The sequence below is a fragment of a genome, unplaced genomic scaffold (genome assembly GCF_019419815.1).
Source record: "Pyrus x bretschneideri cultivar Hongxiangsu unplaced genomic scaffold, Pyrus_bretschneideri_v1 Contig35, whole genome shotgun sequence".
Lineage (NCBI taxonomy): Eukaryota > Viridiplantae > Streptophyta > Magnoliopsida > Rosales > Rosaceae > Pyrus > Pyrus x bretschneideri.
Window position 1 is genome coordinate 2,622,034 of NW_025999668.1, and position 27,803 is coordinate 2,649,836.

The 27,803-nt window shown below is 36.0% G+C and overlaps 4 protein-coding genes across 4 annotated transcripts; 3 read left to right on the forward strand and 1 right to left on the reverse strand.

The window, feature by feature from the left end:
* The first annotated feature begins 545 nt into the window (after window positions 1-545).
* Window positions 546-1,307, forward strand: LOC103931828 (putative invertase inhibitor). Its single transcript, XM_009341356.3, has one exon. It carries the CDS (start codon window positions 614-616, stop codon window positions 1,172-1,174), a length of 561 nt encoding a protein of 186 aa, XP_009339631.2. The 5' UTR covers window positions 546-613; the 3' UTR covers window positions 1,175-1,307.
* Window positions 1,308-4,449: 3,142 nt separating this feature from the next.
* On the reverse strand, window positions 4,450-6,381 carry LOC103931829 (acyl carrier protein 1, mitochondrial). The gene is made up of 2 exons (XM_009341357.3): window positions 6,163-6,381; window positions 4,450-4,892 (listed from the first exon to the last, which is right to left on the reverse strand). The coding sequence occupies exons 1-2, from the start codon at window positions 6,364-6,366 to the stop codon at window positions 4,716-4,718; spliced, it is 381 nt and encodes a 126-aa protein (XP_009339632.2). The 5' UTR covers window positions 6,367-6,381; the 3' UTR covers window positions 4,450-4,715.
* Window positions 6,382-10,430: 4,049 nt separating this feature from the next.
* LOC125480761 (ras-related protein RABH1b) lies at window positions 10,431-13,721 on the forward strand. Its single transcript, XM_048591874.1, has 6 exons — window positions 10,431-10,627; window positions 11,986-12,056; window positions 12,445-12,533; window positions 12,681-12,792; window positions 13,159-13,249; window positions 13,374-13,721. The coding sequence occupies exons 1-6, from the start codon at window positions 10,511-10,513 to the stop codon at window positions 13,518-13,520; spliced, it is 627 nt and encodes a 208-aa protein (XP_048447831.1). The 5' UTR covers window positions 10,431-10,510; the 3' UTR covers window positions 13,521-13,721.
* Window positions 13,722-15,819: 2,098 nt separating this feature from the next.
* Window positions 15,820-18,517, forward strand: LOC125467806 (probable purine permease 11). The gene is made up of 2 exons (XM_048591878.1): window positions 15,820-16,093; window positions 17,190-18,517. Exons 1-2 carry the CDS (start codon window positions 16,081-16,083, stop codon window positions 18,281-18,283), a joined length of 1,107 nt encoding a protein of 368 aa, XP_048447835.1. The 5' UTR covers window positions 15,820-16,080; the 3' UTR covers window positions 18,284-18,517.
* Window positions 18,518-27,803: the final 9,286 nt, after the last annotated feature.

The window sequence follows — 27,803 nt, forward strand, 5'->3', positions numbered from 1 at the left end:
TTCTTCATTGTCGATTTCTTGTATAAATTCACAAGAAGAAGAAGCAGGGTTTGCTTGAATGGTATGTGGAGGCGAATGGCGACGATGATCTTTCAAGGACGGATGAGGACCTCGATGAGCTTAAAGGGTGTTTGAATATTATTTACATACAGTGTGTATGGGCTCCATCAAGTCTATTTTATTAGAAAAATACTAGGAGAACACATTTTTTTATTACATTTATATATCATCCGATGTGGCAAGTAACGTCTACATGTCACGTCAATTAATGAATATATCATATTAGAGGTCGATTGCAAGACTCATTTTATTGAAACAATAATTTTCATTCCAGTCCAAGCATGCAAGCATCCCTTCTCATAATTTCAAAAAGAAGATTCTAGAGAGATTATATTTTGAAGATCATATGTTATGATAGTTGATGGTTAGATTCATTATTTTAATCATAAAAAAAAATGAACTCAACTATCAACCGCAATATTATGTGATTTATAAAATATAGTCTAATAAAATGGTCTCACCAAAAAAATAGAACTCAACTATCAACCGTAAACTACCTATAAATTACGTAATTCAGAAAAATACGCAGTTATCATCCCACCATAACACAAAAATGAGAACTCCCGCTTTCTTTTTCACTTCTCTCCCTGTCTCCCTCCTCTTCTTCCTCTTCACCTTCAATGCCATAACTGCCAAAAACCTCATCCCTGAAACTTGCAAAAAATTTGCTCAATACGATCCAAACCTAAGCTACAATTTCTGTGTAAACTCTCTGCAAGCAGCGCCGAAAAGCCAGCGCGCCGGTCTTCACAAACTCGGCATAATCTCAATCAAGTTAGTCCGCAACAACGCAACGGACACGAGGCATTACATCAAGCACCTTCTGAAAAACAAGAACCTCGACCCCTACGTAAGGGCGTGTTTGGGCGACTGCTTGGAGCTTTACTCGGATGCCATACCAACCATTAAGCACGCCCTCATGAATTACAAGTCCAAGAAATACGAAGATGCCAACACTGAAGTGAGTTCAGTCGTTGATGCCTGCACAACTTGTGACGATGGATTCAACGGAGGAAATCGGTTGGTTTCGCCATTAACGAAGCGAAACGGCGACACGTTTCAGTTGTCGATTATAGCACTGTCTTTTATCAATATGCATAATTCACCAAACTAAATCAAGTGTGTGTGCGCGCGCGCGCATGAGTATATAACTGTCTTTGTTCATGAATTATATTTGTGCGTTTTATATTTTTATTAATTATTTGTATTTATTTGGTTTGTTTTCTACAATACCTATATTTGATGTTCGTCCATTGTTTTGTTTGATTTCCTGGTTGTTGTTGTTTGCAAGGTAGTGTGTGAAACAATCTGATTAATCAGAAGATATGATTAGGAAATTGCTAATGGTGGGCTTTGGAAGATATATAATATCAAGAAGGAGTAGCTTCTAATTAATCCTATTGTATTAAATTATTTTATGATAGAGAGGTACTGATGAATTAAAAGTTCACAATGGGAATGGGAAAGATAACTTCTAAGGTTCGACAAAATGTGTACGTATGGTAATTACTCGTGTTTGTACGTTATTTGTTAAAACTAAATGAGGTTCAATATGAGCCCAGTTTTGAATAAATGAAACGTCACTCCAAATTTGAAACGATCTTCTATCTGCAATGAACCAAGGCTTCAAGTTTCACGGCTAATTAACACCTCATATTGCTAGACGTTGATCAATCTCGATCTTATTATACGAGATTGTTGAAAAGAAATCTCATAACTGAATAACTATTCGTCCGATCGTATAGAGAGAGATCCCAAGTTTAAATCCCGTCACGAAATTTGAAAACTATAACATAACAAGCAAAAAGAAATCTCAAAAAGTATGTGGTGGGAGCCTTGTGCCTTGTACGCAACAACAAGAAGTACTCTTTTGTTAACTAATTAATTAGATTGCTTAATGGATGAAACTATGGGTATTGTGTTGATGCAAGAATTGATTGTTACATGAGAAAACAATATGATGGGTGAATATTGTGAAGCTCAAATGGTTGCCATTTTATTTGAAAAATGGATAAAGATTAGAATGCCAAAAACTTAATACGAAAATATTTGGGTTCCTATACGTAAAGAGCATTTTCTCTTCACAATTTGTGACGCAGCATGGTATATGATAAAGAAATCGAATGAAACTCCGACGCTAGAATCCACTGGCAAGCCCTAATAGTTAAAATATAACATTCATTACACCCAAGAGGTGTACTTATACGTCGAATACATGAAGCCAAACCCCACATCAAAACTTTGAATAGAAAACAAAATAAAAATTTAACGAAATATCAAAAGCATCCTTAAAACTTGGAACGCTGTTTTGCATTAACATAATGTAATATTTCCGTTAGTTTGTTAGATTGTACACGTCAGCTTAGTTAGCTTAGTTACTAAGTTTGACAACTAGTGTCCAGCTATAAATAGTAGCTCAACTGCTTGTATTTTGGATTCATTTGTTACAGTGAAATATTCATCGTGCTCGATAAGTCTCTCTCTTTCTTGCTTTTCATTTTACTCAGCTCTTCATTTTCTTGAATCTCAATCTTCTTGGAAATCATGATTTCTCTTTAGTTATCATTTTGAAGTTTAGAAGGAATTTAGCTAAAATTGCCGCTATGTCACAAAAAAAGCTAACCAAAGCTTGTGAGTATTGATTTACGCGCCATTTTCTTCAGAACGACATATTATACTGCAATTTGCTTTGTCATCTGTTCTACATCAATTTGATACGTTTGTATATATATTTTCAATGTTCGTTATGTTAACAGAAGATAATAGTGAACAAGGCAGAATCATGCATACAGCCAAGGACAGGATATGCCCCTTTCTTCGTGTAAGCCACCTGGAAAGTGCTATTGGAAGAGGGGATATGGCCACTGGAACAGGGGACGACAATGACCTCAACTCTCTCAAAGTTACCTCTTTTGGTCCTATGGGTAGGCCTGTAAATGGGTCGGGTCATCCAAACCCAACCTGTTAAGCTAACAGGTTATTCGAACCCGACCCGTTAAGCTAACAAGTCATCTGTTTCACCCATTAACACTCATTAACAATTATTATTATTTTATTTTTTTGCATAGAGTTTATTTTTTGTTGTTAAGACTTGATTGAAATTACTAAAACATCTTCAACTAACAGGTACTAACGGGTTGACCCAAAGTGACTTATTATTTAACGGGTTGTTAACGGGTTCACCCGTTAACAACCCAACCCGTTAAGCATCCATCCAAATACTAATATTAACGGGTCGGGTCGAGTCGGGTCAAGTCCAAAATGCCAGGTCTACCTACGGGTATGATTGACTAAACTGTCAATTTCTCCCCTAAATTTTAACCTAGCTTTCGATTTCCCCCTTAAACTTTTTAGTTGAAAATTTTTAGTGTTCAAACTAATTTTTTTGGCCGATTCCCCCTACCATTAGTTTTTTATTCATTACATCCAAATTTATGTTAAATAAAAGCATGTGCACAACATGTGAGAATAGTTCGATCACTACATTTTTTAAAATAATTGAAAATCCTAAATTTCCTAAAATGTCGACCTCTACAAATCTATATGGTTCTATATCTTTTGTGTCTGAAAGTCTAGCGAAGTAACGCTTTTGTCCCTAAAGAAGAGTCACGTAGTGTGCATGTGATAAGAGTTAATGTTTATTTTGACGGAATCTAAGGAAAACTAACGGTAGGGGAGAATCAGCCAAAAAAATTAGCTTAAGCCTTAAATTTCCAATGAAAAAGTTTAGGGGAAAATCGAAAGCTGAATGAAAGTTCAGGGGAAGATTGACGGTTTATCCGGGTATTAAATCCCCTCAAAGTTTTCTCATTGGAGAGTTTTCTGGCCAACGCGTGTTATAGACGCCGCAATGAGATAACTTCGAGAGAGTTATTTCGGTCACTGTTGTATGGCAAAACTTTTTAAGCATTGTAATGGGATCCAGCTTCTACAGCAGCAGTTGCCCATAAGAATGAAATTCAGAGCAAACTTATTACAAAAGCAACATATCATCGAGAAAATACTACCCATGCCAACGCACACAATCACAATCCCGAAAGTCTTTCGTAGAATTCATGTTTGAGAGTGCTTTCTATGGTGTCATGTGTGTTCCCAGATTCTTCATAACGCTTTTCAAATATTCAAATGAAATCGAGAAAAATAATTTTGGGGCTGGAAAAGGTTTCTCAGAGACAGACCAAAAGAGAAAATGTTCCCAACGAATCAAGTCGAAGCGTGCTCTCCATTGTTACAATGTATTTCCAACGAGAATCATGATCCTTGAAACAATGAATCACGAATCCAAAAGAATCAGAAACCATGTAAGCATGTAATGAATGATACACTCAACTGAGTCCACAAGTAATACACTTTCAACTCACGGACATGTTAACCATACAAACCAGAACGTGAAACCGTGTATGGTAAATAGCATTTAAGATATCGGAAGGAACACAGCCAATCAGCAGACTGATTGGATCGAAGATGTCATTGTTTACAACTGAAGCATTGCATACACATTGGTAAGTTTTAGTTCCAGGAAGACAACTCTTTTCAGACAGATGCAAATTATTTTTCAACCACCGTGGTGATCAAATTTCGACACATCACATGAGCAGAAACAAAATTACGTTCAAACAGTTCATGCAAAGAGAAAAAGCTGCTGCAAAAGAGACTTACGAAGCCATTGGATGGTTATAGATGTACTCAATGGCCAGATTAGCGGAGTCAATCCTAACAGCTTCCAAATCTGGGATCTCTAGCTTGAACTCTTCTTCTAGAGCAATAACAATCTCCACATTATCCAAGCTATCCAAGCCCAAATCCTTCTGAAAATTTACATCAGGAGTCACCTGCCAAAAATTGACAGGAAAATAGGTTCTCCTAGTAAATTTCAGCCAAAAAAATAATTATTTGATAATTGATAACGAAAGAAAAAGACATTCTGAAAGGGAGAAACAAAGGTATACTTATTGAATGAGGCAGACGAAAACATCAAAACAGAAGGAAGATGAGCAATCGTGCCATTGCCCTTATGAGGTTTTTAACATAATACCTAAGCACTAAAACAGATCCCACAAGTACAGTTTTAGATTCTTAACCACTACATCCTACATTTTGTTAATGATTGTTACATAAAAATACCGAAGCAGCCACCATGCACATTCTCAATCTAGATTCCGTAAAGCGTCTCATTCATAACCCACTTTTCCCAGTAAACCCAAAACCTTTCAGATCTTGGCTAATAGTAACAAAGGACCAAAGTGTATCATCATCTTAAGTTTTATCATGGCCGGTCTCTCACCATCTGTCCTATGCGGTTCTTATAGCCCAATCAGCCTCAGACCTGTGAGCTCAAAATATGTCAAAAGGTCATAGTTACAACCATGTGACCTTTACTCGGAAGATTTGCAAAAGAAATCTCACCAACCCGTGCAAGATCAACGAAAAGATAGTACAATATCAGCATTCGATGCCAAGAAAATGTGCATTATATCCTCCAAAAATCAGTATAAAAATTTGTTTTCTTCCTCTTGCTTTCTCACATCAGCTAAATATAAGAGTACAGGTTCAAGTTCTACCCACGAGTCCACGACTTCTTATCGAAGTCCCAAATTAACATCAAACACAAAAACAGAAGAATAGAGCGTGTTTAAGCAAACAAACTACGAATTCAGGCCAAAATTACTCCAACATTTCTATCTACATTGTACAGATGCATGAGCACTAAGATCCACAAAAATCTAGATAATTCACATGCCCGTAAAAGGCCTAAGATTAAACAAACAAACATAAAATAGATCCAAAATCTCATTTAATTATCTTCTCTTCTGGCATTATTTCATAAATTGGAACCCAAAATCGGACCTAAATTATTTCAAAAATTCATTGGGGAAATTGAGCTGAAATAGGAAATTGACTGAAACAACACTAACTACAATTCACCAAAGATAAACTGAAATCGAAGTAATCTAGCAATCAATAGCTCTAATTACCCTTTTGGTTTCCGAGAAAACCGAAGAAAAATAAAAACAAAAATTGGGATTCGGATTCGGATTTGTGATATAATGTTTACATTTTCCCTGGAAACAAACAGAAAGTAGAGATGGAAAAAAGGCTAACCGTGGAAGGATCGACTTTGGGGAAGCTCTTGACAACGGAGAGGACTCTGTCGGTGACCTCGCTTTTGGTCAGATGATCGTCGCCGTGCGATGACATCCACCGGAGAGAAGGTGAGGTCCATTTGCCTCCGGTTAGGGTTAGGGCTGGGTTTAGGGTTTGTACCGGAACTCGCACGTGCTGCAGTACGGCTGCTCTCAGCGCCATCTCTCTACCTTCTCTGCTCTTGCGGTAAACTCTCCCCGAGTCTTTTGGTTGCTGTTGGGAAATGGCATAGCAAACAACAGCTTAGTAGTCACGTGTTTGGGGCGTGATATCATTTTCTTGAGAGTAAGATTCTCTCTTTTTGTTCTCTCCCATTTCCTTCCTTCTTATTTGAACAATCACAATTAAATCACATCAACATATTATATTAATTTTATATAGAAAAGAAAAAGACAAAATAAAGAATGTGAGAGAAGAGGAGGGAAGGGGATGGAAAGAGGATGGGAGAAAATCCTAATCCTTTTCTTGAACTTATTTTCCCTTTTTGTTTTTTTCACCATATGTTGATGTGATGACACACTAATCCTCATTGTTGAAACCAAATTTGCACATATCTGCGGGCGGAGGTGAAATCCAATCAGACTAGCCCATATTCTTCGGTGAAGGGAGAATGAGGTTGATTGGGGGTGTGGTTGAATTCGGAAAGGACTACCTACATATCTTCGGGGAGGAAAATCAAACCACGGGTGTAGTTCTATGAAAGAATGGTGAGAACCATCCTTGACGAATAGCTTATGGTAAGGCGTTGGGAAATGAGTTCTCCATGGACGTGTCTACGTGTAGACAGCGATGTAAGGACCTCTGTTAAGCACACTACTACATTGAACAGTTACAACAACGGCCTTAGCAAAAAAGATTTTCGTCGCCCAACAATTGCACGATGAAAGCTTCGTCGCCATCTTATCATCACGCAAAGCTCATGAAGTTAGGGTTTGCGTGACGAATGTTTTCATCGCACTAAGTTTTAAGTGACGAAGCACCTTTGTAGCGCAATCTTTCTCACCAAGAAGGATAATTTGTAGCACTAAGTTTCAAGGGACGAAGGACTTCATGGCGCAATATTTAACACCGTGAAGGGTTGTTCGTCGCACTAAGTTTTGCGAGACAAATACTTCGTGGCACAATGTTTAACACCAAGAAGTTTTATTCACCACGCAAGATTTAACACCACAAAATTTGTAGTTGCCTTGAAGTAATGCCTACGAAAGCATTTCCTTGGGTGGTACTGCGCGACAAACGCTTTCGTACTGTTTGAACACATTAGGGCAAGGACATTTTATCATTTTTGAGTAATTTAAAAATTATTAAATTGTAAGTAATTTGTCATTGTGAGGTTTGTGTGACGAACTGTTTCGTTTCTCTTACTTTAGTGCGACGAAGTAATTTCGTCACGCAAAAGTTTTTTTTTTTTTTTTCAATTGCTTAGAATTTATTTTTTTTTAAATAGTTCATATTTAAATTAAATTAGTATAATTAGAATAAAAACAGTAATTGAAGGAAAAAATAATTTTATATCAAATAAATAAGAAACTGTACGGAAACGAAGGAAAAATTTAAAAATCAGAACACAGAAAAAAATATATAAAATAAAATAAAATACACTACAATTCAAAATGGTCCAGGCCAACTCTAGCCGCAGTGGGCTCTGTATGTGCTGGGTTGAGGGGCTACTGGGAGGTCTAAGGTGCATGAGAAGGAGGACCAGCTGGCGATGGAAACAGGAAACTGGATCATCCAGCCGTCAGTGTTGCGACCCATCCCGTAGTTATGTTAGAAGAGCAGGCAACCATCTAACGAAGGCCCATTCCCTGGTACAACTCCCTAGGCCTACGACCAAGACTCTAATCGAGTATATAATAGTTAATTTTCTGGATTTATAAGTAATTTACACGAGATAAAAGAATTTTTTGTTCACCTTTGACATAAATAATTAGGGGTGGAATTTTTTCCCGAAAATCTCGAACCGTCTGGAAATTTGACCGAAAAATGCCCGAACCGAATTTCCCGAAACCGAACTTGTCCCGAAACTTTTGGTTTGGGATTCGGCCACAGCTTTGAAAGCGTTCAGTAATCCTGAATCGAACCGAATATTATATTTATTTATTTATTTATTTTTAATTAGAAATTACTTGGACCGTTGGATTGGTTAAGATCTAATCCAATCGTCCATGGAGTTAGGTCATTTGTGGTTTCTCAGTTGCTCACTCTCACAATCTCACACTTAATATCCCGAAGCTGCTCGTGCTCCCGCCGCTCCGCTGCTCCATCCACTTCAACGGTGCTCATTCAGCCAGCCACACACACAGAGACGCAGACGCAGGAAAAGGCGAATCCGACACCAATCGAGTCCCAAAATCTAGGTAAGGGTTTCTGATTTTCACTGGGGTTTTGTTCTTTAGTGCTTAGGGTTAAATTTCATGTTGATTAACTTGATTTTCACTAGGGGTTTGTCAAATGTGTAGGGTTTGAGGATTGTGGGTTTCGAAATAGGGTGGGTAAGTGCAGGACCTGCATGTAAGATGTCTAAGGGACTGTGGGTTTCGAATTAGGGTGGGTAAGTGCAGGGCTTTGCAATAAAAGCTGCATCATATATTGTTTTATTTTATGTACTCGCTGTTTTTAAGTACCCTTAAACCCAAATTTATCTCAACATACGGAAAATCAGTTTCGCCTAAACAATTGTGAAACTATTGGAGATCTTTTTCATAAATTTGACTATGCTCTGCATGCTTATTGAGTTATTTCATTCCAAACTATAACTAAAATAGTTTTATTCTTATGACAAACAAGTTATTTCTCAATCCGTTTGAAGTTTGAACACTAGAAAACCACTTTGAAATCTTTTTTTTTAAAAAAAAAAAAAAACCAAAAAACCACTTAAAAATCTTTTTCAAAAGAAAAAACCAACATACATCTTCAGTGTAATATCTAAAAGAAAGTGTGAGTTCCCTACTGCATTTGTTACTGTTTTATCAAAGCATTTTCATCAAAGCACGTCGTAGCTATTCAGCTTATTCTCCTATTGCCAACTGTGCAGCATGTTAGTTTCCTACTGCATTTGTTTGATATACATGTGTTTATGGATCAGTTTATGGGATGTGCACTCTGTCAGTTTATAGATCAGAGATAAATATGTGTTTGATATATATATGTGTTTATGGATCAATTTATGGAATGTGCCCTCTATCAGTTTATGGATCAATTTATGGTTGTGATATATATGCGTTTGATCAGTATATGGATATATGAATATTATATATATGCTGAACTGTGGTTGTAATATATTATTGTGAAATGCCATCTCCTCCACCACCTCAAGTTCAATGCTGCCCATCACTACCTCGTGACCACCCATTTCAAGAGCATCTACACCAACACAAATGAGGGTTCAATTATCAACAAGAGGAAGGCGTCCACCATCAACGGCAACGAGTCATTCATCAACAAGGGGAAGGGGCCGAAGGGGCGAAAGGGAATGAACTTACTTAAGCTTCATTTTGGTTGCATGCACTTTTTTGCTTATAAAATATGTTTTGCTTTTGGTTTGTAACATAATCTAAATTCATTCGGAAGTTTGGTTTGTAAAGCTTAACTTATTTCATTTTGGTTGCATGCACTTTTAATTAACTAGTTTGGTAGACAAATGTGAACTTAAGCTTAACTTGATAGTTGTTGCTTGCTTGGTATGAAAATTGAAATTATGAGATGAAATTATGGTGAACTTTGATTGAATTGAATTTATTTATGTGATTGTGAAACTGAAACATGTGGGCTGTGTGGGTAGTGGGCTGCAAGCTTGCAATTGTTAATTTTTTTTTTTCTTGAAAAAATGGGTGGCCTTACTTGTTAAAGAACTTAAAATTGTAAAAAGTTTAAAAAGCCCAACATTTTGGGCTTCAAGGCCTAATCCCGAAGTTTCCCGAAAATCCCAAAACACTTTCGGGAATCCCGAATTTCGGGAAATGAATAGTTTCGGTTCGGTTTTGGAATATAAAATCCTATCCCGAAATGTTTTTGATTCGGATTAGGGGTTTCTGTTCAGGATCTCGAGCCGAACCAATTTCACTATAAATAATTTCCTTTTCGTGGTAAAGCCTCCTCAAACCAATTTCACGCGCAAAATATAGTCTCTTTCTATCTCTCTCTCTCTGCCAGCGGGTCATCGCGCTATAAATACGCATCCAACCGAAAATCAAGGGAAGGAAGCGAATTTCGAACGAGGCTCCGAGATCTCGATCTGTCCGATAAATCTCCGGCGAGATCTCGACCTTGAACCCGATCCGATCCTCATAGATCCGAAATCGCCATGGCTCCCGTTTCGGCTCTCGCCAAGTACAAGCTCGTCTTCCTGGGGGATCAGTCCGTCGGGAAAACCAGCATCATCACTCGCTTCATGTACGACAAGTTCGACAATACCTATCAGGTAATCGCATCATTCCCTCTCCAAATCTTCTGCAATTTCTGTGCCATCTTTCGATTCTTCGAGCTTTTGCTGTTTCATTTCTGTCAACATTTGCTATGAACTGCAACAATGTCTTGGATTGATTGATGGTAGGCTTCTAGATTGCAATTGCTTTCGTTTACAGTGTTAGTGTTCAAACGAACTGCTGTGGGCTGTGATTGCTGTCAAATTTCGAATGCTTTCGTGTGTCGAAAATTGCGTTTTGTAATTGTCAAATTTGTGAATAATGCCGGTTTGGTTTGTGGGGATCATGGGCTGGACTGCCATTATAATCCAAAAGCTGGTTGCTGTGTGGCGGAAATGTGACTTGTAGCTTTTGAAAATCGTTTTGGGACTGATGTGGTGCCTTATGTGATTGCGGCGGGACTGTGTCTGCCAACTGCTTTAGTACACTAGGGCAATTTTCTTTTATCCGAAATATGTTACTTTTAATACGAGAGGAGATTTATGTAAAAGGAGGGAGTTACTTGGATTACTGCGTTTGAAAGCGAATAAGTAAAAGAGAATGAGTGGGAGCTGAATTTTTTTAATTAACTCGATTTGTAACAGGTTGTAAAAATTTTTAGAAATAGAAGTATGTTATGATAATCTTCTTTTTCACTTTGGACTGGGGAAGAAGATTTAAGAAATTCTTAGGACTTCTTCAAATTATGCGACAGTAAAGACTAACCTTTCATTGATCGGTATGGGTTGGGGATGAGATCAAAAATAAAAGTTGAGGCAGGGAACGATTAGGATGTGGGTTGTTTGGGGAAAGGGGATCAATTGTGATCTAGGTGTGGGGAGGGTAGGGGGTATCATTCTCCGCAATAGGATCCTCAAATAAGGACCTATTTCTTGTATATTAATGTATTTAGCTCTTCGTATCTAATCTAACAGCTGAGAAACATATCAATATCAAAAAACTTTATGAGAGAATATATATGCAAATCTACACTTATGTTACGGAAATGCATGTCAGTTGTTAGATCAAATAGGTTGGTTGAGATGTGTGTCTATGATTTGGGTCCTTATTAGATATATCAATCATATGTATAATGCCTGAAATACAGCTCCTTATTTAAAACACTTCTTTGTTATTTGTGTACGTATATTGTTCATCTCTTTTAGTAACTGCTCAGATAACCTGATTACCATTCATTTCTTCATTGTTCTCATTTTGGTTGGGTTCTCAGAATCTTTATACATAAAATGTCATTTGTCTTACTTAAATTTCTTCCACTGTACAGATATCTACCCTCAATATTTAACCTACATGTTCTGAATTATTTGTTTAAGTTTTCTTTTTCTTAGCTCATGTGTTTATTTGTTGCGACCAGGCTACCATCGGCATTGATTTTCTGTCAAAGACAATGTATCTTGAAGATCGAACTGTTCGATTGCAGCTCTGGTTAGTCTTTATCCCTTTATTTAGTTTTTGGTCCTGTAGATGTTATAACTCCCTTTTTCACGTATAAGGTTAAATTTCTTATTGACATGATCTTGCTCAGCATTCTCATTCCATGATGTAATGTTAAATGATGGTTATTAGGCTTCTTTTATAAAAGATATTGTCCCTTGGCACTCACTAGTACTCATATTAAAATGTTCTCAATTTATGCACTCGAGGCACATTTCACACACCATTTTTTTAACCTTCGCTCTGAAGCTGTGGGATTGTTTTATATTTTTCTCAGTGATTAGCAGGGTTTCGTACTTAAGTCATCCTAGAACAATGATTGGCATTGCGGGAATATTTTTTATCTCGTGATACATAAAACCTTAGAAATTTTGAACAGGGATACTGCTGGGCAGGAAAGGTTCAGGAGTCTCATTCCTAGCTACATCAGGGATTCCTCTGTGGCTGTCATTGTATATGATGTTGCAAGTATGATCTCTCTCTCTCTCTCTCTCTCACGAAAGTAACTTTGTTGAAGTTGAAGTTTATATCATTTTAATTAAATAACTGGGACTTTATGTTTTATGTTTGAAGATGAATTTAACTAAATATTTTTGGCTCATTCTTATGGTGTAGGCAGACAATCATTCCTAAACACTTCCAAGTGGATTGAAGAGGTTCGCACTGAGCGGGGAAGTGATGTTATCATTGTACTTGTTGGAAACAAAACAGATCTTGTAGACAAAAGGTAGTTATTTGCTTTCTTCTCTGCAGTAAGTTATAAAGAAAGTTGATACTTGTGTTTTCTACTGCAATTTCACTTTTTAGTTCGGTAGTCATGTGCATGTGGTCTTCATGGCAATGATTACGTGTGCATTTATTGCAACATTTCCATCCTATTACTTCATTTGCATGAGAAGATGATTTTTATCAAGCTGTGCGGATGTTCATTTGTAAAATATGGAGAATACGTGTTTTCTACTGTAGATGGGAACAAAGGGGTGATACTACAAGTTTTCCCCTCAGTTGTATCAATTAGGCTAGCCTCTTGCATCTGATTTTTCTTGTCACTTATGGTGCTCATATTTGGGTTGTATTGTGGACGGATGGACAGGCAAGTTTCTATAGAGGAAGGAGAAGCCAAAGCTCGTGACCTCAATGTTATGTTTATCGAGACCAGTGCCAAGGCTGGCTTCAATATCAAGGTAAGCTACATTTCTGCTCAGCGAGTTGTATCATATTCCTGTAATGCCTTAACGCATATGTTTGCGCTACCTGTTGAGTACTTGATCTGTACATTGGATTTATTTTCTCTTAATCCCACTACAGGCGCTGTTTCGGAAGATTGCAGCAGCTTTACCTGGAATGGAAACACTTTCTTCAACGAAGCAGGAGGACATGGTTGACGTGAACCTGAAGTCTTCGAATGCAAATTCATCACAGTCACAGGCACAGTCAGGCGGGTGCGCTTGTTAATTTTACCCCGTTACTTATATGCTCTGCTTTGATCCCACAATCTGTAAAGATTAGTTACTGTCCCAGTCGTCCCGCCATTTTGTAGCATTTGAAGTTGTGTTTGGTTGATTGTTAAAGGAAGTGTACACTGTTTGCTTGGCTGAGCTTAGAATATCAGACTTTCAGATTTTCAGTTAATAGTAATTAAAGGAAACATTTACATTTTTTTTCTGCAAACTAATTTTAATAAATTCCTATGGTTGTATTCTACGGGTATTTCGGATATTAAAGTGTGGCATTGGTAGGAAACCTCTCAACTATTGTGTATTGTACAATTATTAATACTAGCCTATTGGCATGCGCTCGAACTGATTACCTTTCTTTGTTTATTATGGGTTTATAATTTGTTTTGTAACGAATATAGAGAAATAAAAACAAAAGTCAAAATAGTTATAATTTATAATTTATTCTCTTGAATTATTATTATTATTATTTTATTTTATAAATTGATATTAAATGGGTCACTTTGTATTATGATCCAGTGGTATTCTTCTTTAGTTGTAATTGAGAGGTCTTAGGTTTGATCCTTGATAAAGGTAAATTTGAATTAAATTATTGCAAGCTAATTGTGAGATCAAGTTCATCTCTTCTCTCAGTATCGATAATATTGTTTGTTTAAAAAGAAAAAAAAATATGGGAAATTTATTTAAACCCATGTAATTTCTTTTTACACTTAACTTAAAATTTTAAATGTTAATTGTCTATTTTACCTTATTGCATATTACTATTAAGTACAAAATGAAATTAATAATAAAACTCAAATTTATCAATAAACCCAAACACTATAATTAAACCCTAAGATCACTTTTTATTTATCCTACACTCATTCTGGCTAAAATCTTAATAACTCTCATAGAGAAAATAAGTTTTTTTTTATTGATGGATGGTGATTTTGAAGTTTTGAATCTTCCAACCAAGTTATGACTCAATTTATGAATTTTTTGTTCGTTTGATTTCAACTTTTTAGAGTTTAGAAGATGAGTATTTTGGTTTTAATTTTTTTTTTTTCAATCAATCTTGCATAGTTTGCTTCTTCTGCTTTTATATTATTATTATTATTATTATTTTTCTTCTCTGTCGGTGTAGTCTAACTACACCCCAAAATCATGGCATCAATGTAGCTATTGGTGCAAATAGTATTGCCTAAAAGTCCTAATACAAAGACTGCACCGTGAAAAAACCAAAAAGACTTCCAGAACTGCCAAGGTTTGTTTCAAGATTTGTGAGAGATGGCATTTTTCCTTGAAGTGCATGAATCTAGGGAAAGTCCATATACATCATAAAATCCATCAACAACCTTCTCCTCATAGTGTAGTGCATTGAACTCCTGGAATGAATACGAGAATCCAATCCAAATCAAGATGAGTTAAAAAGCAAGCAACATCTCTTTATAGTAGTATATACAAGCAAAAAATAGAGTTAAAAATTAAATGGATGTACAAATAATAGGAGTTTTAACGAAAAGCTTACGGTACTGTTTATTTTAACGAAAACCCACATTTTTACACTAAAAAATCAATCTTGGTACTGTTCATTTTACATTTTATTTTGTCTTTATCATTAAAACTCAAAGTTTTCAAGTCATTTTCATTAGTTTTCCTAAAAATAAATCCACACATTGAATTAGGTTTATAGGTGTATATTAGGTAGTAAATTAGGGTTTAAAGAGATATTAATAATTTAGTTCAAAATCAAATGGGTGCGTAAGTAAGAGGTTTTAGGTTTGAATCTCGTGGTTGCGAATTTGATATCAAATCAGTTTATCCATTATATGGCTTAACCAAACTCTCACTCCTCTTCATGTAAAAATATCAATGTACTCAAAAAAAAAAAAAAAAAAAGTTGTTTTGTGATGAAATAATTTACATTAAAGCAGTTGGTTGGGCTAAGCCACAAATACTATAATTGGGCCAACACAAGGCTAGCAAGAAGCCAGTATCCAGAACGTGACCAAAATTTCCGCCTAATTCCAAATCATTAGTCACAGTTGGTGATGTCGTGCCACATGGCAAATGCCATCGGTCCCTCCGCCGTGCCAGTCATAGATTGGTCTGGTGGATTCACGAACACGCGATCCACTTGTACCTCTTCTCTAACTCCTCAGTCCTCCAAATCTCTCTGTCTTCTGCTTTTCTCTTGGCCGCTCAGATATTTCATGGATTTACACGCGGCAGATTCTGATTGGTGGACGGGTATGTGGTAACACAAATTGTGTGGGGTAGCTTTTAATCGAAGCACGATTCTATTTTTCGCCACCGTTTTCGAAACAACTCTAAATTCCAATCCTTGAAGAAGGCCAAAGCAGCAAAATTTAAATATAAAATAAAAGAAATTTGTGGAATTTTGTGTGATTAAGAACAATAAAATCCCACTTAAAATCCCACTTAAAATCCTCTTTATCCCAATCTGAAGTTCTTAACGATAATAATAACACTGCCCCGCCCATTACTGCCGCTCTCCCTCAACCACTTCAAAAAGTCCTTCATTCGCTCACGCTAACGCCAACCCTTACTAAGCAAACATGGCCATGCCAGGTCTCTCTCTCTCTCTCTCTCTCTCTCTCTCTCTCTCTGTGTCTAGTTCTTGGGTTGTGAAGATTAATGGAGAAATTAGATATGGGTTTTGTTTATTTTGTTTAATATGTTAATGGAGAAATTCGATATGGGTTTTGGTTATTTCATTGGAATAATCAAAACCTGAGGCTTCGTTTGGTTTGCTGACCAACTGTATGTATGAGAAGAAGAACGGAATATGATGCAAAGCTTCAATTTTGGGCACTCAAATATATTGTTTTTCTTTCTCCGGTTACAGACAATCACTCACATGAAAATTCCAATTGGGTTTCGGATTTCGGCTTCTTTTTTTGACAAATTAGTTCTTTTAATTCATTTATTAATTTTTCTTTGCTTCTGGTGATTAACTGATTATTGTATGATTTTAGCTGGTTTTTTTTTTTGTTTGTATCTGTTATGTTTTTAGCTGGTTATTTAAGCATGTATTTGTCACATGATTCACCACTTAAATGTTAACTTGATTGAAATATATGCCATATGAAAGTCTGGATCTTTTCAATGTTTAATTTTGATTACTGTTTGGCCTCCGCCTCGTTTGAATTTGCAGCTTCAGGCAAGCTTATGAATGAAGTATTGTTAGTGCTGGCTTGTGCATGCATGCTTATTAAGTATCCCATTGTATCCGTTCATCAAAAGCTCCCGGGCATTTGACGAATGGAAAGAAGTGGTGACCGTAGAAACACCTTTTATTCCGTTTTGAATCTTAGAATCACCGTCATTTGAAAAGGAACGTGTTCCATGTTTGCAGCTTGTGATTTATTTTGCCAACCTGATAGAAGCTAGCTTCTATATGCTTTTGTAATTGTAAGAAACGAGAATGCGTGTATGGAAATGAGAGTGTATGTTACCAGCCTCTCGACCAAAAATTTGTATCCAAATTCTGGCTCTGGCATTTACCTGGTCTATACCACACCTTGAATTGCAGGGGAAATCACTGCATAGATGCCGTGTTTTCTGATTTCATGTTTCATGACTCTCCTGTTTGAAATGCTTTAGTTTCTTTCGGTGAACCTATAACCTTAATAATTTGTTTACATGTGTGTGTATTTAAATACAGATAGCCAAGAATCCATCTTACCCAAAGAAGAAACTGTGATTGAACAAACACTATTTGTTAAACTTGGTCGTTGGCAATGGTGGTTTCTGGTGGTACTCAACGTCTTCTTCCTAATTGTGGGGCAGACTGCTGCTGTTTTACTTGGAAGATTCTATTATGACCAGGGTGGTAATAGTAAGTGGTTGGCTACTCTTGTCCAAACTGCAGCCTTCCCAGTCCTTTTCATCCCGCTTTATTTTCTTCCTTCATCCAAAGATCAAGCAACTTCTTCAAACCCACCTTCCATTAAAGTTCTTGCCTTGGTTTACTTCTCTATTGGAGTGCTCTTAGCTGGTGACAACATGATGTACTCTGTCGGACTCTTGTACCTATCTGCCTCTACTTACTCCCTCATATGCGCAACTCAATTAGCTTTTAATGCTGTTTTCTCGTACTTCATCAACTCTCAGAAGTTCACAATGCTGATTCTTAATTCAGTGATTATCGTGTCATTCTCAGCAGCTCTTATTGCTGTTAATGATGATTCCGGAGGACCAACTGGAGTATCAAAGGGGAAATATATCCTTGGCTTCATCTGTACCATTGGAGCTTCTGCATTGTACTCTCTTTTGCTTTCCCTCATGCAGCTTTCTTTCCAAAAGGTTTTAAAAAGGGAAACGTTTTCTGTGGTTTTGGAGATGCAAATCTATACAGCTCTGGTTGCTAGTTGTGCTGCAACTGTAGGTCTTTTTGCAAGTGGGGAATGGAGGAGTTTACATGGGGAAATGGTAAACTATGGCAAGGGACGAGTTTCTTACGTGATGACCTTAGTTTGGACAGCTGTGGCTTGGCAAGTTTGTTCTGTTGGTGTCGTGGGCTTAATTTTCGTGGTGTCTTCTCTCTTCTCCAATGTAATTAGTACTCTCTCTTTGGCTGTTACTCCTATAGCCGCTGTGATAATCTTCCATGACAAGATGAACGGTGTCAAGGTAATTGCTATGCTTCTGGCTCTTTGGGGTTTCGCCTCTTATGTTTATCAGAACTATCTTGATGACTCTAAAGCAAGAAGAAGACAAGCTGATGCTAGGGAACGACAAAATGATTCCTCTATTTAAAGTTTTGTTCATATCAGTGACGTTTTTAGTATTCGATCAATGCTATTCTCACATTTAAGCATATTGTTTATAGTTCTTTTGTTGCTCAGTAAGATTTATGATTCACGGTTGTCTAACTTGTACAAGTTGTCAAATAGATAAACTATGACAGAAACTATCAGGGGATGTAGTTAGTCTTGTGTCATAGGTAATGTTGATTTCGACCCTCTTATATTCTATCACATTTGAATTGCACTGTGTAAAGTAGTCCTTTGATCCCGGAGATTAGGAGTCAAATTTAGATGTCTACCTTCTAAACAGTTTTATAGGGACCTTACATGATCTGGATGTGAATAATCTGCGGCAGTGCTAACGATGACTTGTGTGAATAACCTGCATTAGGATTGCCACAAGTTAATGATTATTACGTTATGCAGCCTATTCTCGGATTAGGCGAAAATCCGTTATTCGTTTGAGCTGCATTAGGAAGAAAACACCAAGAGAGAAGCAAGCACAGCCAGCAACATCCAGCCAAGCATAATAAGAGCTCAAAGAAAACTTGGCTGGATGTTGCTGCCTGTGCTTTTGGCAATGCAGAACTAAAGATAACAGGAATGTGAAAGAGAAGTAGGTAGGAAAAGAATGGATTCAAAGGGGTGCTACCATCCTTCATCCGCTCTTCTTTACCTGTCATTTCTACTGTGTATTACTACTCTAACTCGTCAATGAAAAAAGTGAAAACTAAGAGCAAAATGATTATCGAATGAGCCTTGGTTAATTCGTTCTGACATTTTAAAACTCATTAGAGTGCTTAGGCATTTCATCGTAACAACGTACCTCATCAATCTCTTGTTAGATAAAAATAAGTGCAACAAGCGAGTAATAATGGTCATGCAAAGACCTTTGTATGCAGTATTTGCAGATGAGAGTTGATCTTCACACACCTTAGTAGTTACTGCAGTATTAGCCTCTAACTGAAATGGTTGTTCTTGTACGGTGCATGAATGACAATGAATTGTTATAATAGGTGTCGATCTCTACGGTTATGTTCGGATGAGGGTTTTAGGAGACCAAGGGGATCTGATGTCAATCTATGAAGAGATGGACCATAAAATGTAACATTCAGGGGATCAGAGAAACCTTCCATGAGCATTACAAAATAAAAAATAAAAAAATAAAAATTAATATGAATTGCCTGAACTATTTACTATAGGGGTGGAGATGCACTTGAGCAGTTACTGTTCATTGTAGGTGGTTACATTCACTAAGGTGTTGCCTATAGCCTGGGGGCCTATCAACGCTGGAATTGTTCTAATGCTCATGTAGGGTTTCTCCAATCCTCTCCATGTTACCTTTTTATGGTCAATTTCTTCGTAGTTTGACATCAATCTTTTGAGTCTTCTAAAATCCTCATCCAAACACACCTGTAACCCTACAATTAACAGTTGCGAATAATGGAAATGGAATTCAAATTATGAACACTTCCACTAATTTATATCATAGACTAATGAAGATGGGCTAAATCTATCCACTCAATATGCAAAATTTACATATTAGAATGATTTTCACACAAGCTTTTTTAACTCTCACGCACTTCTCTTTATTTTTTACCGTCAAATTGAATAAATCAAACAATAATGATGAACACGAATAAACAAGAGTGTGAAAGATCGAAAAAAAGTAAACATATTTAATTAACCTATGCAGTGATCCCTATGCCTATCTGTAAACATCTAAAAAATAATTAGTACTTAAGTACTATGATTTGGATCCCATCCGAATCCAAATTGTGGGGATCCTAGAGATCCTCACATTTTAGCCATTCATCGTGCATCGTGCAGTAAGAAATCATTTGACTTTTTTTATTTAAAATTAAACACAAATAGTACCTGCCGAAAACTAGTCTCATGATGTACGATGAACAGTTAGGATGTGGGGATCCCTAGGATCCCCACAAAGTGGATTCGGAGAGGATCCTCTTCCTAAGTACTTGTTGAAAACTGAAATAGAAAGGAATGAAGTTAACCAAAAAATGTAGAAGCCTTGAGTGATGAATGATTCTTAGGATAAGTCACGGATTAAGTCGCTCTCTTTAAGACGTATCACAACTCTGCCTAAAGTGTGCAAGTAGTTCACAAACACCACGTCGTTCCCTGGATAAATAGCCCATAACCTTCTTCTTCTTATAAGGTTCTTCCTTGCACAACGGAGGATTCTTCGAACTTACACCCGTTCAATATGTTGCTAACCAAACTCAATATTAGAAAGTATATGTATTATTTTTGTCGCATCTTTTTCAATGAATCCTGCACTGCTATATATACTTATAGAAGAAAGAAACGTTGAGGGTTTGAGAGATTAAGGGCTTGAAAGCAGGACAAAATCAAAACGTAAAGTAAAATTCAAAACTAAAAAAAAAAAAAAAGGGTTTGATTATGTATAATGACATAATCTTCTTCCTATACAGAGAAGGAATCATATTTGACAGGAGGTAACTCCTTATCCAATTGATAAAGCCAAAATCAGTTGACTGTTATGTATATAATATTGGTAATAAAGCAAAACATAAATATATTTAAATATTTAAATAAAAACATATTTACTCCAACAATCTCCCACTTGTTTTTGTTTAAAGCTATATATCAAGCAACATATCATAAAGCTATGCATAAGTAAAGGTGTTTCTCAACTTGAACGTGTACATAGTGTTAGTGATCTAGATTATACTAGAGTAATTTATAGTTTTGAACTCTATCTCTAACAACACCACACACATAACTTTATTAAGGTGAAGCTCAAAAAGTCAACACATTACGGCCATGTGCTTGTATCCCAGTACAGTGAACGCTCAGAAACTTGCCTAAGATTTCATAGGAAGCGGCCTCACTTCCACATTCACATAAGTAAGACTATGAAGGATATTCTTGCAACTAGATATCCCACTCAACATTGAGTATAGACCTCACTAAGAGATAAAAAAAATCTCAACGTAAAAATGCTTCAGGATGTCATGCTTCTTAGGGATGGACGTGGAATAATATTCCAAATCAAAATTAGCAGACTTCACTCATATCACATGCGACTTGTTATTACCCTTTGAACCTATTTCTTGGCATCTCCAGTCTATAGGTTGGGTTGCTATAAAAAATGACTCAATTTTCTAAGGGCTTTAGTCCTATCCCTTTCGAGGTTTTCCAAACCTTTTTTCGTACTAGTATTTTCCTCAAAGGATCAGCCAAGTTTTCTTCAGACCGTGTATGATCCACTCTTACAACTCTATTAGAGAGATAATCTCTTACAGTGTTATGCTTACGACGTATTTGTCGTTTTTTCTCGTTATAATAACGGTTTTGCACTTGAGCTATTGCCACTGTGCCATCACAATGAATCAAAACTGCTAGAATCGGTTTCTCCCATAAAGGGATATCTAACAGTAAGTTTCTCAACCATCCTGCTTCTTCATTTGTCGTAGCTAGCGCTATTAATTCTGACTCCATAGTAGACTGAGCCAAGATAGTCAGTTTCTTACACTTCCATGACACATCCCCGCCACCAATACTAAAAATATATCCACTAGTGGCTTTAAAGTCATCTGAAAGGGTATTCCAATCAGCGTCGCTGTAACCTTCTAGGACATCAGGAAACTTCTCATAATGTACTATGAAATTCATTGTCCTTTCAAGGTATCTCATAAGCCTTTCTATAGCATGCCAATGCTCTAAACTAGGTCTACTAGTAAACCTGCATAAAACTCTTACGACATAAGATATATCAAGCCTAGTGCAATCAGTAGCATAACGAAGGCTACCAATAATACTTGCATAGTCAGATTGTTTAACATTGTCACTAGTGTTCTTGTATAGTTTTACACTAGGTTCATAAGGAGTACATGATTGTTTACAATCGAAATAATTATACTTTCTTAAAAATATTTCTATGTAGTGAGATTGGTCTAAAGAAAACCCATGTTTGGACCTAGTTATTTTCAAACCAAGTATTACACTAGCTTCACCCAAGTCTTTCATATCAAAATTAGCACATAACAAAGATTTGACATTATTCACAACATGAATATTCGAACCAAAAATAAGCAAATCATCCACATATAGGCATATTATAGTGCACATATTATTTTCAGACTTATAATGGATGCATTGTCACTTTCATTTATTCTAAAACCATTCGAAGTAACCAAACTATCAAATTTTGCAGGCCATTGTTTAGGAGCCTGTTTCAATCCATAAAGAGACTTATCTAACTTGCAAACTTTATTTTCTTGTCCTGGAATAATAGAACCCTATGGTTGATCCATATATATTTTTTTTCCTCTAATTCACCATTTAAGAAAGTTGTTTTAACATCCATTTGGTGCACAACAAGATCATGAATAGAAGCTAAAGCAAACACTACACGAATAGATATTATTCTAGTCACAGGTGAATAAGTATCAAAGAAATCAATATTTTCTCTTTGCCTATAGCCTTTGGCAACAAGCTGGGCTTTAAATTTTTCAACAGAACCATTAGGTTTTAATTTCCTCTTAACAATCCATTTGCAACCTATTGTTTTGCAACTAGGTGGAAGATCCACCAAGTGCCAAGTTTGATTTGACTCTAGGGAGTCAATTTCATCATTTATAGCTTCTTGCCACAAATCTGCATCTAAAGAAGTTAAAGCTTCTTGAATTGTATTAGGATCTTTTGGTAAGTTATATAAATGAAAATCAGGCCCAAAATCTTTAGCTGTTCGAGCTCTTTTACTTTTTCTAGGTTCTAATGTAGATTCACTATGTTCTACAACAATAGGTTCATCAATTCTAGAAGAATGAGAACCCCCACTATTTCAAAAAATAAAAGGAGATTTATTCTCATAAAAATCAGCATCAAGTGACTCAATTATGACATGATTTTTCAAATTATAAAATTTATAAGCTTTGCCATTAATGCATAACCAATGAAAACACATTCATACGCTCTACTAGCCAATTTCGATCTTTTTGGATCAGGTTTATGAACATAAGCTAAACAACCCTAAGTTCTAAAATACAACACATTTGGTTTCTTATTTTTCCAAATTTCATAAGGAGAAATATTCATTTTTGAGTTAGGAATTCTATTTAACACATAACATACAGTCAACACAATTTCACCCTACCAATAAGAATAAAGTAGCAACAGTCAATTCACAAAAAGTTCGATTTTTTCTTTCCGCTTTACCATTCATTTTAGGAGAATAAGGAGCAGTAGTTTCATGAATAATTCCATGAGACTTGAACAAAATAATAAATTCAGTGGATTCATATTCTTGTCCTCTATCACTATGAAATATTCTAATCTTATGATTAAATTGATCTTCAACTTCAGTCAAGAAACTTTTGAACATGTCAATAACTTCACTTTTATTTTTCATAAGATTGACAAAAAGGTAATTCGAACAATCATCAATAAAGATAATAAAATAACATTTTTCATTTCTAGTTAACTTTCTATCAAATTCACATATATCATAATGAATTAAGCCAAGTGGTTCAGATTCTCTATTCGTAAATTTATGCGAAGTTCTAGTGATTTTAGCTTCACTACAATATTCACATTTTTCAAAATCATTCAACGATAAGTTGGGTAAAAAGCCTAAGTTACTCATGTTCTTAACCAAGCGTTTGTTAACATGACAAGGTCTAGCATGCCAAGTATTAAAAGAAGACAACATGTAAATAGAAGTAGACATTTTATTAGCATCAAGATCCAATTTAAACATTCTATTAGTAGCATATCCCTTTCCCACAAAAACTCCATTTTTAGTGAGAGTATACGTATCTGCTCTAATGGTTTGAGTGAATCCAGCCTTGTTGAGAAGAAAGCCCGAGATCAGATTCTTCCTTATTGTTGAAGCGTGCATCATATCTTTCAGTATCATGGTTTTTTCCAGAGGTGAACTTCGACTCCACCTCTCCAATACCAACAAGTTAAGTGCGAATCACCCAATAACACCTTCCTTCCCTCAGTCACAGAATAAGTCTTGAAAAGGGAACGATCGTAGCAAACATGGCAAAAAGCGCTAGTGCCCACCCACTACCCCTCGGATCCATCAACTAGGTTGATTTTTGATATCATTGCAATTAGTTGCTCTTCAACAAGATTTGACTGAGAAGCAGGGTTTTCAGAATCCATGGCGGATTGATATGTCTTAAAATTGTTGAAAATTGAAATAGAAAGGAACAAAGTTACCTGAAAAATGTAGAAGCCTTAAGTGATGAATGATTATTGGGATGAGTTGCGGGCTAAGTCACTCTCTTTAAAATGTTTCACAGATCTGCCCAAAGTGTGCAAGCAGTTGACAAACACCACGTCGTCCCCAGAATAAAACAGCCTAGAAACTTCTTCTTTTGATAAGGTTCTTCCTTGCACAACGGAAGAACCTTTGAACTTACACCCTTTCAATATGTTGCTAACCAAAAATCAATATCATAAGGTACATGTATTATTTTTGTCGTGTCTTTTTCAATGATTCCAGGGATTGCTATATATACTTATAGAAGAAATAGATGTTGAGGGTTTGAGAGATTAAGGGCTTGAAAGTAGGGCAAAATCAAAATGTAAAGTAAACTCAAAATGAAAAAAAAAAACGGTTTGATTATGTATAATGGCATGATCTTCTTCTCTATACAGATAAGGAATCACATGTTTCATAATTAAGAGCAGATAACTCCTTGTCTAATTGATAAAGCCAAAATCAATTGACTGTTATGTGTATAATATTGGTAATAAAGCAAAACATAAATATATTTAAATCTTTAAATAAAAAAATATTTACTCCAACAGTACTAGCTTGCTAACCTCGACTTCATCATTTTGCTTTGATTTGATTTGATTGATTTTGATCTTCTCTATAAGATTTGAAAGTCTAGTTATTTTCATGGTCAACTCATCATCTTTCTTATTGAACTTTGGTACAGCCTTCTTTCCCGAGTCGATAATAGTTTCTCTCTAATTAGACTCATTCTCATCTCTTGTGTGAGGTTTTTGCTCTTGGCTTTTCCATTCGGCTGCTGACCCTAGCTATGGCTGGGGTCGGTGGTAATCTTCTTCTTTTTCTTTTTGCTCTTCCTTTCCTTATTTTCTGTTACTGCTCTTCCTCTGTTATCCGTCATGATCAATGCGACCTATGCATCATTGATGCCATTATTCCTACTCAATTTATTCCTCATATCCATTTAATCCATCAATCCATCTTCATGTCCCTCATCCATCCCCCACAAATCCGATCCTCTTTATTTTCGATTTGGCTCCTTCTTTCATCAATTTATACCTTTGTTTGGTTTGCAGTCACTTTTGACCGTGATCTGTCACGGTACATCGAGAAGGTGTGTCAAGTTCTGGTCTTTGTATCGGCTTGGGTGTCTGTACCATCTCCTTATCTTGGTCTGCCTTTATTGGTAGTGTTGCTTGTGGTATTCTTATAGGCTTCTTTGTTTTCTTCTCCTTGGTGGCTGCGTTCGGAGAGGGTTTCATTAATGGATCATGGGGTCTTCCTTCCTCCCATCTCTAAGGTGTTGATTGGTTGGAATTCTGGTGTTCGATGGTGTACTTGGTTCCTGCTATTTGTACGGTGCTACAAATGCGGTTGTAGCAGAAGACAAAGGTTCTTTTTCAGTGGGTCTTTGTTTTTGGGCTTTAACCTTTGTTTTGGCCCTTTGTGTGTAGTTTGTAAGGTCTAATTTTGTGTTGTGTATATGGTTTGGACCTTGGTGTGTAGTTTGTTTGGCCCTTTTTCCTTTATGTTTTAGTGTGGGCCTTTGTGTTGTAAGTTTTCGGTTGGTAATAAGTTTACCATTTGTAACGAAATAAATAAAAAAAAAAAAAAAAAGCTCATCCTCCTTCCTTGGAGTTACTATTCAATGCAAAAGGTTTGGGTTGTGAAATGATGTCTAGTAAATAAGCACATGGTGTCAATTTCTAGGGCATGAATGTTTTATATCCAACCTTAATCAAACATAAATAATTATTTTAACCAAAAGAAATTAAAAAAAAAAAATACATAAACAATTATGTGAATGATTAACTTAAGCCTAAGCACTATGGTGTGGCCCAGCAATTGAGGATGAATTCTAGGCCCACATTCTACATAGCAGATCCTGTGTTCAATTCTCAGCGATGATGAATCACGCAATAGTGGCCAGGATAAGGCTGCCTCTGCGAGTCTTCCGGCTTCTGAAAGAGTAGAGTGCGTGGCGAAGTCACTAGCTTGTCCCCTTTTAAAAGATAAGAACTTAATCCTAATATATATCAGTTTGATCCCTCTTTGTCTACAGGGTCGTCCAAGAAAAAGTAGGTCAAGATTAGTCCACAAAAACTAAGGCTGCGGCCAATAAATTGACAGTGTGACGGTTTAACATATTTAGAGTACGAATCAATTAGCTTTCAACAAAAAGTTAGTCTTGATCTTAGAAGCACCAAAGGATCATTGAACAATTTACTAGTATATATTTGATATTTGACATTTAAAAGGCCTGACCCAGAGCTGTATATATATAATGTATATAAATATATCATGGAGGATAATATATAGCATGCTTAATGTTTTGGATTAGTTGACTAAAATATATAATCCAATTAAGAGAGCAATGATGTTTTGGGAGTTGAAGGTTGTGAAAATGATGTTTTGTGATTTTATAACAAGTTCAAACAAAACGTGCGAAGGCATTATGTGCACATTTCTTACAATGATTATCATTAATTTTAAATACATATTCCTACTAGAATATTATAATACCTGATAAGAGCATATTTATGCAACTTTGTTATCTTATTTCTTTGCATTTACTTAGTTAATTTCCATTTATTTTGGTAATTTATATTATTTTTGTATTATTATAGGTCTAGTTGGTAAAAATGACAATAAATAGTCAAATGGAGCAATTTGGAGCAGTTTTGGACTTGGATTGGATAGCATGCGTGGATAGCATTTGGTTTGGACATTTTTTGTGCTTAAATGGTGTTAGACATGTGCTAAAATCTGGTGAAATTAAAGTTGAGGCTTGGAAGGCAATGAATTACACAAGAAAAAGGAATCCTAATTGGAGAGGAACATTATTTTATCCTATCCTAACTTATCCTATCTTATTTTAAGTCCAGTAACAAGGAGGAATCCTAATCACATTCCAACACTTCCAACCTGATTTTTAGAGTCCTAAAATGACTCAAAAACGCCAAAACCGTTTCCTCCTTGGATTCAGCCATTTTCCCCTATATATATGAAATTCTTGCAGAGATTTAGAGTGCTATGCCTACCATTCATCCATTGAAGTTGCTGAAATTTTCAGAGTTCTTTCTATCTTTGTTTTAAGTTTCAATGTTTATTTTAGATTGCTTTTCAGTTATGATGAACTTGTGTAAATAAGTTTCTTTTTAGATAGAGGTGAATTCGAAAGCATGATCATATGTTTTATATAAGTTGATTACATCCAATTATTGTTTCATAAAACATGAATGTGATTTACTTATCTGCTTTATGGAGAACTTATTCTTGTATGTTTATTAAG

Excerpts from the sequence above, each read along its gene's own strand:
- LOC103931829 (XM_009341357.3), bottom strand. The coding sequence starts at position 6,366 with ATGGCGCTGAGAGCAGCCGTACTGCAGCACGTGCGAGTTCCGGTACAA. Across the intron at positions 4,893-6,162 it reads CCAAAGTCGATCCTTCCACG|GTGACTCCTGATGTAAATTT; the intron begins GTTAGCCTTTTT and ends AATTTTTGGCAG.
- LOC125480761 (XM_048591874.1), top strand. The coding sequence starts at position 10,511 with ATGGCTCCCGTTTCGGCTCTCGCCAAGTACAAGCTCGTCTTCCTGGGG. Across the intron at positions 10,628-11,985 it reads AGTTCGACAATACCTATCAG|GCTACCATCGGCATTGATTT; the intron begins GTAATCGCATCA and ends TGTTGCGACCAG. Across the intron at positions 12,793-13,158 it reads ACAGATCTTGTAGACAAAAG|GCAAGTTTCTATAGAGGAAG; the intron begins GTAGTTATTTGC and ends ACGGATGGACAG.
- LOC103931828 (XM_009341356.3), top strand. The coding sequence starts at position 614 with ATGAGAACTCCCGCTTTCTTTTTCACTTCTCTCCCTGTCTCCCTCCTC.